At 46.4% G+C, this 13,811-nt stretch overlaps 1 protein-coding gene across 1 annotated transcript in view; it reads left to right on the top strand.

Annotated features, from left to right (window-relative positions):
• CDK5RAP2 (CDK5 regulatory subunit associated protein 2) overlaps positions 1 to 13,811 on the top strand; it is a 186,844-nt gene that overhangs the window by 126,060 nt on the left and 46,973 nt on the right. The window contains exons 22-23 of the mRNA XM_065879236.1: positions 8,873 to 9,083; positions 12,901 to 13,029. Coding sequence (XP_065735308.1) covers positions 8,873 to 9,083; positions 12,901 to 13,029 — 340 coding nt within the window. The remainder of the gene's footprint in view (positions 1 to 8,872; positions 9,084 to 12,900; positions 13,030 to 13,811) is intronic.

Raw genomic sequence — 13,811 nt, 5'->3', positions numbered from 1 at the left:
ATGCCAGGATTGTGCTAGATATTCTATTCATGTATCATCACAGTTAATCTTCTCACCAAGCATATTAGTTAGGTAGGTATTACCTACATTTTGCATGTGAAGAAATATAAGCTCTGAAAAGCTCAGAAAATTGTCCAGAGTAACTCAGCCGTTGAGAGGAGTAGCAGGGGCGTAAAGTGGAGTCTGGTTTTAGAGGCAGACAGGGATATCGTAACCCCACCTTTCTCAGGAAGGGAGGAGCTCTCTTACCACCAGTTTGGCCTCCGGTCTATGCAACGTAGAAGAAAATTTAATGGTCTTCTCTGTGGTCTTTGGTTAGTCAGGGAATCGGTAATCCTTGAGCTTAGGCTAGAACTGTGGCATCCTGTTAAAAAGAACATCTTTGCAGCCCAGGGGCGAAACAGGGAGACGGGACATACTTCTGGTTGAGTTAGAGAGGCGAGATCCTGGGCTGTACAGATATACCCATGATTGCATTGGGCCTCGCCGCTCACCTGCTCTGAGTCCTTGGGTCAGTCACCTGACTTTCAGTGGCTCCGAGGGGATCATTGTGACCTGGCACCCGGGGCTGGTGTGCTGGCTCAGTGAGGCAGTGTGTGGCGAGTGCCTCGGGCCGTGTCCGTGGTAGGAGCTCAGGGTATGTGCATTCCTGTCCCCCTTCCGTCCCCAAGTGAGAAGTTCCAGGATGCCATCTTTAATAAGGTGGTAGGTGGGATTCTGTTCGGCATCCATAAGGTAGCATTTTGTGTGGTGTTATTTTGGAAGCGGCGTTAGGGTGACTGACGGCAGCCTTCCAGCCTGAAATTGGCTTTGGCATTTGTGCACTTGCAGCTATCTTCTCTGCTGCCATATGACACACAGATTTGGATCCAAGAATAGAGATGGGTGGAGTCTGAGGACCAAGCAAGTGACTTATTTTCCAGCCCTTTTTGATGAGGCGTCCACCTCCTCCCGAGTGGTCCCTGACACCGCCGCAGACTGTTCTTGTCCTTGAACCTGTTCTCTCCTCTTGCGTGGAATTTCAGGGCAGAAAGGCTCTCACTTTTCTTAACTGGGCAGTAGAGGTTGAAGAGCTAGCCTGAGGCTCAGCTCTCCAGCCTTCTTATTGTATGATCCTGGGCTGGTTGTTTGACGTCTCAGTTCTTCATCTGGAGAAGATAGGTATAATAACTTCTGTAATCCTCTGAGCTCTGGGAATGCATAGTTCACCCGAGGATTACGGGAGTACATGCTTGAAAGCATTTGACATCCTAGAACGTGCAACAAGGGCTCCTTCTTCTTCTTTGCTTCTTGAGAGGCTTTGCTGATTTCCTCCTTTCCAGGGTCCCAGCCATTATCGACTACAATCAATCTTAGAACATAACCTTATCCCAGGCAGAAGCCCCGAGCCCATTAGCAGTCACTTACTGTTTCCCCCAGCTGCACACCCCTAGCTGAAGGCGGCCACTAAGCTTTTTTCTGTCTTTATAGATTTGCCTGCCCTGGATATTTCATATAAATGGAATCGCGTAGTCTGTGATCTTTGGTGACTGGCTTCCTCCATTTAGCATAACATTTTCCAGGTTCGTTCGTGCTGTAGCAGGTATCTGTCGTTCATTTCTTTTTATGGCCCAGTGATAGCCCGCTCTATGGATACCACATTTTATTTATCCTTTCATTAGTTGATGGACATTTGGGCAGTTGCTACCTTTCGGATATTATGAATAATGTTGCTGTGAACATTCATGTACAAGTTTTTGTGTGTACCTGTGTTTTTATTTCTCCGGGGTATAGATCTAGGAGTGGAATTGCTGGGTCATGTAGTAATTCTGTTTAACGGTTTGAGGAACTGCCAGACTCTTTTCTAAAGTGGCTGCAGCTAGTTTCCAGAAGTTTTCACCAGCATGTGAGCGCTCCAATTCCGCCGCATCCTCACCGGCAATTGTGATTATCTTTTCGATTATAGCCATCCTAATGGGTAGGGAGCGGTGGTATTTCATTATGATTTGATTTGCATTTCCCTGATGATGAATGATTTGAACATCTTTTCATGTGCTTATTGACCATATGTATATCTCCTTTTGAGAAATGTCTTTCAGATCCTTTGCCCATCTTTTAACTGAGTTATTTGTGTTTATTTATTTATTTATGGCTGCGTTGGGTCTTTGTTGCTGGAGGCAAGCTTTCTCTAGTTGCAGCGAGGGGGTGCTACTCTTCATTGCAGTGCGCAGGCTTCTCATTGCGGTGGCTTCTCTTGTTGCAGAGCACAGGCTCTAGGCACGTGGACTTCAGTAGTTGTGGCACATGGGCTCAGTAGTTGTGGCTCGCAGGCTCTAGAGCTCAGGCTCAGTAGTTGTGGCGCACGGGCTCAGTTGCTCCACAGCATGTGGGATCTTCTCAGACCAGGGATCGAACCTGTGTCCCCTGCACTGGCAGGCGGATTCTTAACCACTGCGCCACCAGGGAAGTCCTAGGCCTCTTAAGTTATTATTTGTATGTTCATTCCACAAATAGATGTTGAGCACCTACTATATTACTAGTTCTTGTGCTCAAAGCTGTGGATAGAGTATGAATAAGAAATGCAGAGTCCATGAATTCTAAAGCTTATAGGCTGGTGCAGAAGATAGACAAAGAACAAGTAATTGCATAGGCATTTAATTATTATGGTCCTAATCTTTTTCTGAGGAGAATTCTGAGGGGGCAGTGAGTATATAACGGGGAGATCAAGGCCCGTTCTCCTGAGGAAGGCACATTTGATCTGAGTCCTAATGAATGTGTTGGGATTAGTGGGAGAGGTGGGGGTGGGCAAGAAAAAGTATTCTAGGCAGAGGAGATAGCATATGCCAAGGTCCTGAGGAGGAAGGAACAAAGCATTCTGAGGAACTGATAGGAGGTCTCTGTGGCTGCAGGTTGGGGGGGTGGGGAGGGGCAGTAACTCAGGCTGTAATAGTGCACAACATGTGGGCTGTGGTAAAGACTGTGACCTTGGCCATACAAGAACTGGGGAACAATTAAAATAGTTTTAAGCAGGAGCGGGGGTGTGTTGCCTATTTTGGTGCAGTATGGCAAGTGGGTTAGAAAGGGCAAGAATGAGTGTGGGGAGACACCTCAGGAGGCTGTTTCTGTGGCCTGGATGATAGCTCACAGCATCTTGGAGTTGGGGGGTGGCCGCGGAGGATGAGAAGCGACAGAAGAATTCATAGACACTTTGGGAGTTGGAGTTAGTGGAACCTGGTGAGTGTTGCAATTGGGCGAGGTGCATAAAGGGAATTTTATTTTATTTCTTATCATCCCCCCCACCCCCATCACCCCCACTGCTTTCCCCCCTTGGTGTCCATATGTTTGTTCTCTACGTCTGTGTCTCAATTTCTGCCCTGCAAACCGGTTCGTCTGTACCATTTTTCTAGGTTCCACATATATGTGCTGACATACGATACTTGTTTTTCTCTTGCTGACTTACTTCACTCTGTGTGGCAGTCTCTAGATCCATCCATGTCTCTACAAATAACCCAATTTCGTTCCTTTTTATGGCTGAGTAATATTCCATTGTGTATATGTACCACATCTTCTTTATCCATTCGTCTGTCGTTGGGTATTTAGGTTGTTTCCATGACCTCGCCATTGTAAATGGTGCTGCAATGAACATTGGGGTGCATGTGTCTTTTTGAATTATGGTTTTCTCTGGGTATATGCCCAGTAGTGGGATTGCTGGATCATATGGTAATTCTATTTTTAGTTTCTTAAGGAACCTCCATACTGTTCTCCATAGTGGCTGTATCAGTTTACATTCCCACCAACAGTGCAAGAGGGTTCCCTCTTCTCCACACCCTCTCCAGCATTTGTTGTTTGTAGATTTTCTGATGATGCCCATTCTAACTGGTGTGAGGTGATACCTCATTGTAGTTTTGATTTGCATTTCTTTAATAATTAGTGATGTTGAGCAGCTTTTCATGTGCTTCTTGGCCATCTGTATGTCTTCTTTGGAGAAATGGCTATTTAGGTGTTCTGCCCATCTTTGGATTGGGTTGTTTGTTTTTTTAATATTGAGCTGCATGAGCTGTTTATATATTTTGGAGATTAATCCTTTGTCCATTGATTTCATCTGCAAATATTTTCTCCCATTCTGAGGGCTGTCTTTTCGTCTTGTTTATGGTTTCCTTTGCTGTGCAAAAGCTTTTAAGTTTCATTAGGTCCATTTGTTTATTTTTGTTTTTATTTCCATTACTCTAGGAGGTGGATCAAAAAAGATCTTGCTGTGATTTATGTCAAAGAGTGTTCTTCCTATGTTTTCCTCTAAGAGTTTGATAGTATCCAGTCTTACATTTAGGTCTCTAATCCATTTCGAGTTTATTTTTGTGCATGGTGTTAGGGAGTGTTCTAATTTCATTCTTTTACATATAGCTGTCCAGCTTTCCCAGCACCCACTTATTGAAGAGACTGTCTTTTCTCCGTTGCATATCCTTGCCTCCTTTGTCATAGATTAGTTGACCATAGGTGCGTGGGCTTATCTCTGGGCTTTCTATCTTGTTCCTTTGACCTGTGTTTCTGTTTTTATGCCAGTACCATATTGTCTTGAGTACTGTAGCTTTGTAGTATAGTCTGAAGTCAGGGAGTCTGATTCCTCCAGCTCTGTTTTTTTCCCTCAAGACTGTTTTGACTATTCGGGGTCTTTTGTGTCTCCAAACAAATTTTAAGATTTTTTGTTCTAGTTCCATAAAAAATGCCATTGGTAATTTGATAGGGATTGCATTGAATCTGTAGATTGCTTTGGGTAGTATAGTCATTTTCAGCATATTGATTCTTCCATTCCAAGAACATGGTATATCGCTCCATCAGTTGGTATCATCTTTAATTTCTTTCATCAGTGTCTCATAGTTTTCTGCATACAGGTCTTTTGTCTCCCTAGGTAGGTTTATTCCTAGGTATTTTATTCTTTTTGTTGCAGTGGTGAATGGGAATGTTTCCTTAATTTCTCTTTCAGATTTTTCATCATTAGTGTATAGGAATGCATGAGATTTCTGTGCATTAATTTTGTATCCTGCAACTTTACCAAATTCATCGATTAGTTCTAGTAGTTTTCTGGTGGCATCTTTAGGATTCTCTATGTATAGTATCATGTCATCTGCAAACAGTGACAGTTTTACTTCTTCTTTTCCAACTTGTATTCCTTTTATTTCTTTTTCTTCTCTGATTGCCGTGGCTAGGATGTCCGAAACTATGTTGAATAATAGTGGTGAGAGTGGACATCCTTGTCTTGTTCCTGATCTTAGAGGAAATGCTTTCAGTTTTTCACCATTGAGGATGATGTTGGCTGTGGGTTTGTCGTATATGGCCTTTATTCGGCTGAGGTAGGTTCCCTCTATGCCCACTTTCTGGAGAGTTTCTATCATAAATGGGTGTTGAATTTTGTCAAAAGCTTTTTCTTCATCTATTGAGATGATCATATGGTTTTTCTCCTTCAATTTGCTAATATGGTGTATCACATTGATTGATTTATGTATATTGAAGAATCCTTGCATCCCTGGGATAAATCCCACTTGATCATGGTGTATGATCCTTTTAATGTGTTGTTGGATTCTGTTTGCTAGTATTTTGTTGAGGATTTTTGCATCTGTATTCATCAGTGATATTGGTCTGTAATTTTCTTTTTTTGTAGTATCTTTGTCTGGTTTTGGTATCAGGGTGATGGTGGCCTCATAGAATGAGTTTGGGAGTGTTCCCCCCTCTGCAGTTTTTTGGAAGAGTTTGAGAAGGATGGGTGTTAGCTCTTCTCTAAATGTTTGATAGAATTCACCTGTGAAGCCATCTGATCCTGGACTTTTGTTTGTTGGAAGACTTTTAATTACAGTTTCAATTTCATTACTTGTGATTGGTCTGTTCATATTTTCTGTTTCTTCCTGGTTCAGTCTTGGAAGGTTATACCTTTCTAAGAATTTGTCCATTTCTTCCAGGTTGTCCATTTTATTGGCATAGAGTTGCTTGTTACAGTAGTCTCTTAGGATGCTTTGTATTTCTGCAGTGTCTGTTGTAACTTCTCCTTTTTCATTTCTAATTTTATTGATTTGAGTCCTCTCCCTCTTTTTCTTGATGAGTCTGGCTAATGGTTTATCAATTTTGTTTATCTTCTCAGAGAACCAGCTTTTAGTTTTCTTGATCCTTGCTATTGTTTTCTTTGTTTCTATTTCATTTATTTCTGCTCTGATCTTTATGATTTCTTTCCTTCTGCTAACTTTGGGTTTTGTTTGTTCTTCTTTCTCTAGTTCCTTTAGGTGTAAGGTTAGATTGTTTATTTGAGAGTTTTCTTGTTTCTTGAGGTAGGCTTGTATAGCTATAAACTTCCCTCTTAGAACTGCTTTTGCTGCATCCCATAGGTTTTGGATCATCGTGTTTTCATTGTCATTTGCCTCTAGGTATTTTTTGATTTCTTCTTTGATTTATTCAGTGATCTCTTGGTTATTTAGTAACATATTATTTAGCCTCCATGTGTTTGTGTGTTTTACGTTTTTTTCCCTGCAATTCATTTCTAATCTCATAGCGTTGTGATCAGAAAAGATGCTCAATATGACTTCAGTTTTCTTAAATCTGCTGTGCTTGATTTGTGAACCAAGATGTGATCTATCCTGGAGAATGTTCCATGCGCACTTGAGAAGAAAGTGTAATCTGCTGTTTCTGGATGGAATGTCCTATAAATATCAATTAAATCTATCTGGTCTATTGTGTCATTTAAAGCTTCTGTTTCCTTATTTATTTTCATTTTGGATGATCTGTCCATTGGTGTAAATGAGGTGTTAAAGTCCCCCACTATTACTGTGTTACTGTCGATTTCCTCTTTTATAGCTGTTAGCAGTTGCCTTATGTATTGAGGTGCTCCTATGTTGGTTGCATATATATTTATAATTGTTATATCTTCTTCTTGGATTGATCCTTTAATCATTATGTAGTGCCCTTCCTTGTCTCTTATAACATTCTTTATTTTAAAGGCTATTTTATCCGATATGAGTATTGCTACTCCAGCTTTCTTTTGATTTCTATTGGCATGGAATATCTTTTTCCATCCCCTCACTTTCAGTCTGTATGTATCCCTAGGTCTGAAGTGGGTCTCTTGTAGACAGCATATAGATGGGTCTTGTTTTTGTATCCATTCAGCAAGCATGTGTCTTTTGGTTGGACCATTTAATCCGTTCACGTTTAAGGTAATTATCAATATGTATGTTCCTGTGACCCTTTTCTTAATTGTTTGGGGTTTGTTTTTGTAGATCCTTTTCTTCTCTTGTGTTTCCCACTTCGAGAAGTTCCTTTAGCATTTGTTGTAGAGCTGGTTTGGCGGTGCTGAATTCTCTTAGCTTTTGCTTGTCTGTAAAGGTTTTGATTTCTCCATCAAATCTGAATGAGATCCTTGCCGGGTAGAGTAATCTTGGTTGTAGGTTCTTCCCTTTCATCACTTTAAGTATATCATGCCACTCCCTTCTGGCTTGTAGAGTTTCTGCTGAGAAATCAGCTGTTAACCTTATGGGAGTTCCCTTGTATGTTATTTGTCGTTTTTCCCTTGCTGCTTTCAATAATTTTTCTTTGTCTTTAATTTTTGCCAGTTTCATTACTATATGTCTCAGCGTGTTTCTCCTTGGGTTTATCCTATATGGGACTTGCTGCGCTTCCGGGACTTGAGTGGCTATTTCCTTTTCCATGTTAGGGAAGTTTTTGATTATAATCTCTTCAAGTATTTTCCTGGGTCCTTTCTCTCTTCTCCTTCGGGCACCCCTATAATATGAATGTTGTTGCGTTTAATGCTGTCCCAGAGGTCTCTTAGGCTGTCTTCATTTCTTTTCATTCTTTTTTCTTTATTCTGTTCCGCAGCAGTGAATTCCACCGTTCTGTCTTCCAGGTCACTTATCCGTTCTTCTGCCTCAGTTATTCTGCTCTCAATTCCTTCCAGTGTATTTTTCATTTTAGTTATTGTATTGTTCATCTCTGTTTGTTTGTTCTTTAATTCTTCTAGGTCTTTGTTAAACATTTCTTGCCTCTTCTCTATCTTTGCCTCCATTCTTTTTCCGAGGTCCTGCATCATCTTCACTATCATTCTTCTGAATTCTTTTTCTGGAAGGTTGCCTATCTCCACTTCATTTAGTTGTTTTTCTGGGGTTTTATCTTGTTCCTTCATCTGGTACATAGCCTTCTGCCTTTTCATCTTGTAGTTCTTCTTGCTTCTGCTGTCTGCCCTCTGGTGGATGAGGCTGTCTAAGAGGCTTGTGCAAGTTCCCTCAGGGAATTTTAAAAATGGCTCCCAGTTTTTGTATGTGCAGCAAGCGGAGGGTGGTCTGATTCACCGAGACAGAGGTCGTCTGAGTGCTGGAGCTGTGGGATGCAGGCCTGGGGTGATAGAATGAAGGAGCCCAGCTTTCAGTTGACTTGGGAGGGCTGGTGGGCCGTCAGAAATGTGTAGGTTGGGCAGGTTCGGAGCTCTGGGCCTGAGAAATAGCCATGGGACTAGGCACCTAGTGGCCCCCGAACAACTTAGTAAGGGGTGGTTCTGGTGGCCTGGCGGGGTGAGAGGCAGATTGACTTAGGCTTAGGAGAGGGTGGGAAGTGAGGAAATAGATAAGGAGCTAGAAAACGTTTCCCAGAAGGTTGTGTGGGGAAAAGGACTGCCGTGTAGGGAGCATCTGGAACGTTCAGAGAGACACGGCCGGGCTTAAGAGGGTGTCAAGGAGGAACAGCTTGGCACTTGTCAGTCAGAGGAGGGACCTGCCAAGACACAGATCTGCAGGCTGGGGGATAAACGGAGGTGCCGTTATCTGGACAGGCACTTTGAGTCCTGTTTTATAAGGTTGGCACGAGCGTGCTGACTGTGCGACCAGAGGAAGTGTGTTCATTGTCTCCCTGGGTGTACTTTCAGGACGTGAAGAAGTCCCGCTTGCCCATCCTGATAAAAGCATCGCGGTCACTAGGGAGTGTGTGCCAGCTCCCTGCCCCCCAGGAGGTGGTGGCCCAGCAGCAGGGGGAGCTGAAGGAGTTTAAAATTCACAACAAGCAACGTCACCAGAAGTTAATTCTGGCTGAAGCAGTGATGGAGGGGAGGCCAGCACCAGAAAAAGCGCTCCTGAAAGGTAAGCACCAAGGAAACCGTATCCTCTGCGAGAAGATGAACGGCGTGACAGGACGGCCAGAAACGTCAGCCGCGTTGTTTGGAATCGCAATACGTTTGAGTATAAATTTCATGAATTGCAGTGACTAATCTTGACTCCTGACAGATATACAATTGAGGGAACGGGGTAAGGAAAGCTCGTTTGTTGCTTTCATTTTATTCCAGAGAGGGCAGAGGGGGACTGGTCGTGCTCCCAGGCCTTGTGAGGTCACTGACCCCTTCACTTGCAGTTGTCTGGGGGCTCCATCTGTGGAGGCCTCAGTCCTCTTTGCAGGGTTCTCTGGATGGCCAGGCCGCAGTTGTTCGGGTTCTTCGGGGCTCATTCTAAACCCTACTGACCTTATGGCTTCTAGAAGTGACCTGCCTCCCTACTCACTTGGAATCTGCTGTCTTTGCTCTCCTGGGAGCTCCCCAAGTAGAGAGCCTTGGGGTTACAGAGTATCAGGGTGAGACTCCTAGACTTGGAGGGAGCACGTCAGTGGGATCCTCTAGCCCGAGACAGTGGTGCTTAAGAGATGTTGCCCCTTTGAGAGTCTGGGGGAGGCCGAGGGCCTTCTCATGCGTGGAGCACCGTCCATCATCTTTAGAGCGCTTGTGAATCCACAAGAGCACTTCTCTTGACTCCTGATTTTTTTTTTTTTTAATGCGGTACACAGGCCTGTCACTGTTGTGGCCTCTTCCATTGCGGAGCACAGGCTCCGGACGCGCAGGCTCAGCGGCCATTGCTCACGGGCCCAGCCGCTCCGCGGCATGTGGGATCTTCCCGGACAGGAGCACGAACCCGTGTCCCCTGCATCGGCAGGCGGACTCTCAACCACTGCGCCACCAGGGAAGCCCTTGACTCCTGATTTTGAACTTCTGCTCTAAGCGAATGACAACAGCATGCAATAACAAGAACGGCAACAGTGGTCTTTTATGTATTTATTCGGAAAGGATGTATCAGGTCCTCCTGTGTGCCAAGCACTGGGGAGATAGTGAACAAAAGAGACTGAGTCTGTGTCCAGCTTGTATATCACAGGGGGAGGAAGACAGTAAGCCGTGAGCAGATGTACCGTGTGTGAAATGATCGGTGCTGTGGAGGGAGATAAAGCCGGTAAAGGACACGGGTAACGTGGAGCGGGGGTCGGGCTTGCTAAGGTACGTGGAGTCGTAGAGAGCGCCTCCCCGATGAGGCGATATTTGGGCGGAACCAGGAGGAGAAGGGGTCAGGGTGATGGTAGACCCGCTAGGCCCTCATAGGCAGTCTAGGGCCTTGTCTTTTACTCCGGGTAAGGTTGGAAACGGCCAGAGGGTTTTGAACAGTGGAGTCACGTAATCTGACTTATGCTTTAAAGCAGGGATTGGCAAACTGTCCTGTGGACCAGGCTCGCTGTGGGTTTTTGTAAAGTTCTATTGGAGCGCGGCCCCCTGCATTCATTTGCGCGTTGTCTCTGATGGCCTTTGCGCTGTGATGCAGGGTTGAGTAGCTGTGATGGAGACCCCGGGGCTCGCAGTCTCAAATACTCGTTATTTGGCTTTTGAAGAAAAGTAGGCAGGCCTCTGCTTTAAAGGGTCACTTTTTTTAAAACAATAATTTTATTTATTTATTTAATTTTGGCTGCGCTCTGGGTCTTCGTTGCTGCGTGTGGGCTTGCTCTAGTGGCAGCGAGCAGGGACAACTCTTCGTTGCAGTGCACGGGCTTCTCACTGCGGTGGCTTCTCTTGCTGTGGAGCACAGGCTCGAGGCGTGTGGGCTTCAGTAGCTGTGGCACGCGGGCTCAGTAGTTGTGGCGCATGGGCTTTGTTGCTCCACGGCATGTGGGATCTTACCGGACCAGGGCTCGAACCTGTGTCCCCTGCATTGGCAGGCGGATTCTTAACCACTGAGCCACCAGGGAAGTCCTAAAGGATCACTTTTAATGTGAACCATGGGAAGGATGTCATACCCTGAGGTGGAAGGACTGAGGAGAGCCAGGCTCGGAGGGCCTCAGGGGTCTGGTTTGGAACTCTTGAGATGCCTGTTGGAGGAGAGGTCTGGGCCCAGGTCAGCATGTTGCGGTATTTGAAGCTCTGAGGCTTGGAGACAAAGGAGGTAGGTCTGGGAACCGAGCCTGGGCCTGAGAAGGAACAGCCAGTGGGGTGGGCAGCCCAGGGAGCATGGCCTCCCGAAGCCGAGCGGGGAGCAGATTAGCTGTGTCAGATATGCTAGTGAGACAAGTAAGTCAAGGACTGGGGCTTGGCCTTGGGATTTAGCGTTGGGGGAGTCCTTTGGGGACCTTGAAGGGCGCTGTTTCCATGGAGCGGGCAGGGCTACTGGCGTGGGTTCCGGAGAGAATGGAGGAGAGAAATTGGATACAAGAATAGGCAACTCGGCGGGGGGGGGGGGGGGGGGGGGGGGGGGGGGGGGCGGGTTGCCATAGAGGGGTGGAGAGGAACAGGGCAGTCGGGGGCCACGGTGGCCATGAATCTTGAGGGATTCCATGGATCGGGATGGTGGGTGTCTGCAGGAAGGCGGGTGTTGTCAGTGGTGTAGTCTCACAGCATGAGCTGTGAAGCCGGAGTTTTTAGGGAAGAGAGAGAATGGTCTGGAAGTGTCCTTGAAGAGCAAAGGTGCTCACACATTTCCAGGCCCATAGTACAAGGGAGAGAAGCATCCACTCCTGGGGAGGTTGCAGGAGAAGCAGTGTTTGCTGAGGAAGGGTTGGAGACGGGGTGGACGATTGCGTCCGAGCGGGGGGTTTTCAGAGCGGTTCAGGCCTGGGAGGTGACTGGGGGCCTCGGCCTGCCCGTGGTGGTGAAATAAAATGAGTGCCCGTTACTTACTGAGCCCCACTGTCCACTTTACATACATGATCTTGTTGAATCCTCCTAACAGTCCTCTGAGGCAGGGCCACTAATTATTCCCATTTGATCATTGAGGCAGCAGTTTCAGAGATAAAGGGACTTGGCTACGGTCACACTGTTGCCGACATCCCAACCCGGATCGGAACCAGCCTGCCTGATTTCAGAGCCTTTACTTTTCCTCTGCTGTTTCTGGGAGCCTAGTATATGATACCGTGCGTATGGCTTTTACGATGAGCCACGTAGCCAGAGGTATTTTCTGTTTAATCTTAGGTTCTCTTTTGGCTTTACCACAGTTGAGGTTTTAAGATAAGTTGGGCTTTGGTAGGATTGCTCTTCCCTCCCTCCATCCTTTCCCAGCGTCCTTCATCCATCCATCTACCCATCCAGGCACCCGTTCACTCATGCAGTGAATGTTCCCCGAGCGCCTGCTGTGTTCCTGGCCTCACGCACAAGGTGTAGGGGAGAGAGAGGAAGAAGATGCAGTCTCCGCCTTCTGAGGGCTCCCTGTCTCCTGGGGCGGGGACCGCGGCCAAGGTGGCTGAGCCGCACAGGGGCCCTGGCACCTTGCCCAGGGCTTGCCATTTGTGCTTAACAATGTTTTGATTTCTTGCTGAGACCCTGGGGTGCCTCAGCCAGGGGCTACTTCTGCAGCTGCCTGGAAGGCCCCGGAGGCCCCTCTTCTTGGGAAAAGCGGGCCTGAGTCTATAGAATTCATTTTCTCACTCATGGTTTTAGAAGAGCCTGGACTTAAACCGTTTCAGACAAGCTGCAGTATATTTATGCTTTTTATGTCCTGTTATGGCAGCTCGATAGATTAATTTTATCTTATGAATTGCATTTTGCCTCCCCAGTGTTTTTATTTTCCCTGGTGTATCTTTGTGTTCTTCTTAGTTGCTTGGCTAAGTTTCAGGCCTGTAGTTTTATCTGGTTTTCTTTCTCTTCGTGGATGCCTGTAGCCCAGCCCCTCGTGGGAGCAGCCTACCGGGACCAGGACAGCCTGGGAGAGCAAGAAGGACTCAAAGCCACGCTGTGTGTCTGGAGAGACAAGGAAAGGGACAGGGATCAGCAGGCCAGCTGTGAGACCGGTCAGAATTCCGCCCCCCCCCCGGCCTCTTGAACAGCTACTTTGTGTCGGGCACCATTTGGGGTGTTTTATACAAAAATTATTACTAAGCCCTGCAACAGCCATCCTAGGGCGTGGTCACTGTTCCCATGTAACACTTGGAGAGGCTGAGGGTTTTGAGAGTCAAGGTATAGTAGGGTGTCGGAGCTTATAGTCCGTTTGTCTGACACTTTTCTCCCAGGCAGTGGGCTGGGCTCTGGTGGTTCAGCCTCAGAGGACTCAGGGCCTGCCCTCGGGGGCCTCGCGCTCAGCCAGCCGTCCTCAGCATCCCTGCAGTGCTGGCTGTTGTTAGGTGTGCACGGTTGGCCTCCCGCTGCCCGGGGGTGGGGTGGACGAGGGGCAAGCCTGAGCTGACACCCGGTTTGGGGGTTTGTCAGGTGGGTCAGCGGGAAAGGTACAGAGACATGGGCGAGGCCCCAGGCAAGCTGTATCCTTCTTAGAATTGTGAAGTATCGCAGGCATACAAATAAGCACAAAGAATAATAACAATATTCATGATCCCGTTCAACCGCGAACAGATGCGTAACATTTTTCCTTTTACCTTAGATTCTTTTTTCCCCTCTTAATTAAAAAAAAAAAAATCACCATTAAGGTGGCCCTGATTCACTCTGTAAGAAATCATTGTCTTCAGGATCCTAAATTTGTCATGGGGTGGCCGTGGGGAAAGACAGTCTCTGGGGAAGTACTGAGCTGTGGGCCCTGTTCCCAATGGTGTATGCTTCCCAAGGCCTGCAGTCAGTACAC

This window comes from Phocoena phocoena, chromosome 6 (assembly GCF_963924675.1).
Source record: "Phocoena phocoena chromosome 6, mPhoPho1.1, whole genome shotgun sequence".
NCBI classification, from domain to species: Eukaryota; Metazoa; Chordata; class Mammalia; order Artiodactyla; family Phocoenidae; genus Phocoena; species Phocoena phocoena.
The sequence above is the reverse complement of the archived record's forward strand: the minus strand, read 5'-3'. Positions and strand labels throughout refer to the sequence as shown.